The sequence below is a fragment of the Ornithodoros turicata genome, unplaced genomic scaffold (assembly GCF_037126465.1).
Source record: "Ornithodoros turicata isolate Travis unplaced genomic scaffold, ASM3712646v1 Chromosome39, whole genome shotgun sequence".
Lineage (NCBI taxonomy): Eukaryota > Metazoa > Arthropoda > Arachnida > Ixodida > Argasidae > Ornithodoros > Ornithodoros turicata.
The window spans coordinates 1,017,162-1,021,225 of record NW_026999369.1 but is presented as its reverse complement, the minus strand read 5'-3'; the positions used below and the strand labels follow the sequence as shown (position 1 = coordinate 1,021,225).

The 4,064-nt window shown below is 46.9% G+C and overlaps 1 protein-coding gene across 1 annotated transcript; it reads left to right on the top strand.

Moving 5' to 3' along the window:
• Positions 1-1,104: 1,104 nt before the first annotated feature.
• LOC135374018 (uncharacterized) lies at positions 1,105-3,660 on the top strand. The gene has a single exon (XM_064607037.1). It carries the CDS (start codon positions 1,105-1,107, stop codon positions 3,658-3,660), a length of 2,556 nt encoding a protein of 851 aa, XP_064463107.1.
• The last annotated feature ends 404 nt before the right edge of the window (positions 3,661-4,064 follow it).

Below are 4,064 nucleotides of genomic sequence, written 5' to 3'. Positions count from 1 at the left end.
AGCTGGAACGTGAGGAAGATCCATAGAATCTACATGGTGGTCCTCATCGGAGTCGTCAAGAGGCGGTAGAGCTCGTTTGCGTTTCCCTATTAACCAAAATATGAGGTGCCATTTTAATAACATTAAGCCACTTACGACAACAAAGCTAACTTTGCCATTTAAGGCACAAGTTTATCTTTTTTTCAATCATGAAGCAGCATAAGCATCTGCTATGTACAGTGTCTTTCATTTCAGAATTGAACAAAATACACTAGAGTTGCAACATTAAGCAATTTACAGGACTATATCGGTCAGACATAGCATCACTGAATGCAATGTTCTATTGCACTTTGAAAGCAATACTAGCATGGTGCACTGCTGCACATGGTGGTAACACTGCTATGGTGCTATCAGTAACGAGATGCATTTTTTTACATACCAAAATGCAAGGACAGTTTCTATCGTACTATTTTGAAGCATTATTCTGGTTACACTGGTTTGTTGACCAGTTTACACACGTCATTAATTATGTTCTTTCGTAACACCATACTAATAAAAACGCTCATATATAGAAACCGGGCTAACAAAAGTAATTATAGTTCAATTATCACTGCGTGCTGAACGCTGTGGGTAGCTTGCAGGGATAGCATGCTGCTCCTGTGGGCGTTCTTGTATCTCGTCATCTGAGCTGTGAAGTGCCACCTGGTTGTCTTCTCTCTGATTGTCACAAGTAAATTCAGTTATCCCTGAACACTTATTCAATGCTGATGTGTAATGTCTTTATAAAAGTACTGTTCTCTGCAAGACAAAAACAATGTGTTCTGTAGTTGCACTTACAAATATAGCGGACATGCTCACCTGACATTCGGGTACAAGGGCTTTGTACGTGAAATACAGTACAGAAACAGGGAGGTTTCTACAAGAAATTGCGAAGAGGATAAGGATCACCTGACCCCACCTGCGTACAGCTTCGTTAATCGTCAGAGCTCGAGCTCGTGTACAGTTGCTCGTTCGTGTTGGATTAAACGGTTGTTCTGCATTGGAGTCATCCTTTCCTACATTTTGGTGCCGAAACCCGGGAGGCATACACACCTCTTCTCTTCTGGACGAAAGGGTTCTCCGAGCATGGACCGCTTAAAACGACAACGGGCCCCTGTACGCGCCAGGATCACAAGGCTAACCGACGAGATCAAGGACTTCCTGGATTCGACAAGCCCCTCTCGCCAAGATCTAGAGCTCAAGCTTTCTCTTCTCACCGACAAGGCGGCTATACTCGCAAGTATGGATAGCCAGATTGCAGCCCTTGTGGACGATGACGAAATTGATACCGAAGCGGAAGGATGTGACCAGTATCTCGAGCTTATTGCCGATGCTACCCTCAGGGCGAAGCGCCATCTTTCGAACACGAGTCTTCCAACGACTAACAACGCTCGCCAACCCCTAATCCAAAGCAACACGGCATTACAATTGTCCACTAACGTGCCACGATTACCAAAGCTCCAAATTGAACCCTTTACTGGGGAACTGTCATCTTGGCAGTCCTTCTGGGACCAATTCAGTTCTGGAGTCCATCAGAATCCAACCTTATCAGTTATTGCAAGATTCCAGTATTTGAGATCTCTAGTCAAAGGGAAGGCAGACCTCGCAATTAGAGATCTTGATCTCACTGTGGAGAATTATCCTACGGCCATCCAAATTATTCATCAGCAGTTTGGAAATCCCGATCGTCTGATATCAGAGCACATGACTCATCTTCTTGAGCTTCCAGTGGTGCGGTCTTCCGACGACGTGGCGAAACTTCGCATGTTATACGACACAGTTACAGTACGGATGCGAAACTTGAAAAGCCTTCGTGTACCGGAAAGTTCCTACAGCATTGTACTTGTCACGGCTTTGCTACGCAAACTTCCTCCGGATTTGGAACTTGAATATTACCGCCGACAAATAGGGGCCAATGAGGATAATACACAAGCGACATCTTCCTCGGAATCGCATCACGAAAGTTCTACTCTGGTTGAGTCTGCCACCCTCATATCCCTACTTGCCTTTCTTCGACGAGAAATTGAAAACAGAGAAAGGATGGTAGTTCGACGCAAGGATTCTGGTAGTTCAGCGCTAGCTCTGCCTCCGGTACATTCTCAAAGAAACGCCTCAGCCGCCGCTCTTACAGCAACCACAGAATGCACGCATCAGAACAAAGGAATACAAAGATGTATACTGTGCGGTTCACAACAGCATTCGGTTGCCACCTGCACCGTATTCCTAACCCCTGACCAGAAGATTACTAAATTGAAACAAGCCGGCTGTTGCTTCAAATGCGGCAAATACAAGCACCTTGCAAAGGATTGCCGAACCTCTAGAAATCTGTCCTGTAGCAACTGCTGTGGTAAACACTTAACCGCTTTATGCTGCAAGGCTCCGGAAGCCACAAACGTCTCTTCTGTAGAACAGAATCTGATATCTCCACGTTCTGCCATACCATTGACTGACCAGCTGACAGTGTCTTCTCAAGATATGGCAGCCCTCACTGATCGCGCTTCCATCAATGTTTCTACCGTCAATCCTAGCTCAGTCATTTTACTGCAGACCGCACGAGCAACGGCATCTGCCAGGCCATCATCCCGAAGAAGACTCATACGTATACTTCTTGATGGGGGCAGCCAACGCACCTTCATCCGAAAGGATGTCTCTGCCAAACTCCACTGTTCTACGTCGGGCTACGAAGAGCTCACTATATTTGCTTTAGGACGTCGCGCCAACAACGAAAACGTATCACGTCGTGTCAAGGTTGCCTTGACATCACCTTTAAGCGCGCAGTCTTTAGAGCTCGAAGCACTCGAGATTGAGGACTTGTGTATGGGAAGTCTCCCAATTCCCGATGGAAATCTCATTAAGGAACTCTCTCAATCAAACATGACATTGGCAGACGACACTGTTCATCGCCTCGAAATACCAGGAATTTCAATCCTTATAGGATGCGACTACTACTGGAGCGTCGTAACAGGAAAGGTTCGCAAGCTTCGCAGAGGTCTAGTCGCCGTGGAAACTATCTTCGGCTGGGTCCTACAAGGCCCTGCTCCGTCGAACCACGAACCTCATGCCCAAGTGGCTCATGCATTACATGTACAGGCGACAGATGTTACCATAAGTCAGGAGTTGCGACGATTTTGGGATGTTGAACATCTTGGGATTGAGGAGATATCTTGCCCCGCCAGACCTCAAGAGGACCCTGTTCTTCAGCAATTCGCGGTAACAACCCGGTTATCCGAACAACGATACACTGTTCGTCTTCCATGGAAGGGGAGCAAGAAGACTCTGTCTGATAACCAGTCGCTGGCTCTGAAACGACTTAACGTCCTAACCAGGAAACTCCGTCAAAGTAAAGCCCTTCTCGAGACATATGACAGAACTATTCGACAATACATTAACCTAGACCATGCAGAAAGGGTAAACCCTTCGTCCCTCGTCTCTCAAGCATATTACATGCCCCACCATGCCGTAATACGCGAAGATCGGGAGACTACAAAAGTGAGGATTGTCTTTGACATTAGCTCAAAGGGACCAGGATCACAATCCTTGAACAATCTCCTCGCCTCAGGACCAAACCTCAATCCGGACATGTTGCGGCTTCTGCTCAGCTTCCGCTCTAAAAGGGTCGCCATCGTTGCGGACATAGAGTAGGCTTTCCTCCAGATCTTCCTCGACAAACAAGACCGGGATTACCTTCGCTTCTTCTGGTATAAGGTGGCACCTACAGTAGGCGGAGATCTCCCTCCCCTTGAAGTATGGCGCATGACAAGAGTGCCGTTCGGCGCCACATGCAGCACTTTCCTTCTGGCCGCCACAGTTCAACATCACCTACAGTCTCTAGCCTTGGAGTACCCTTGGACAACCAGCAAGCTGAAAGATAACTTCTATGTCGACGATCTTGTTACTGGCGCGGACGATTACCCTCAAGATCTGCAGTTGTTCAAAGAAACTATTCAAATTTTCGATAAGGCAGGTCTACCAGTTCGCAAGTGGCTCACCAACGAACCTGCACTTCAGAAACAGTTCGAAGAGCAAGGTTTAAGCCGTGCTACGAC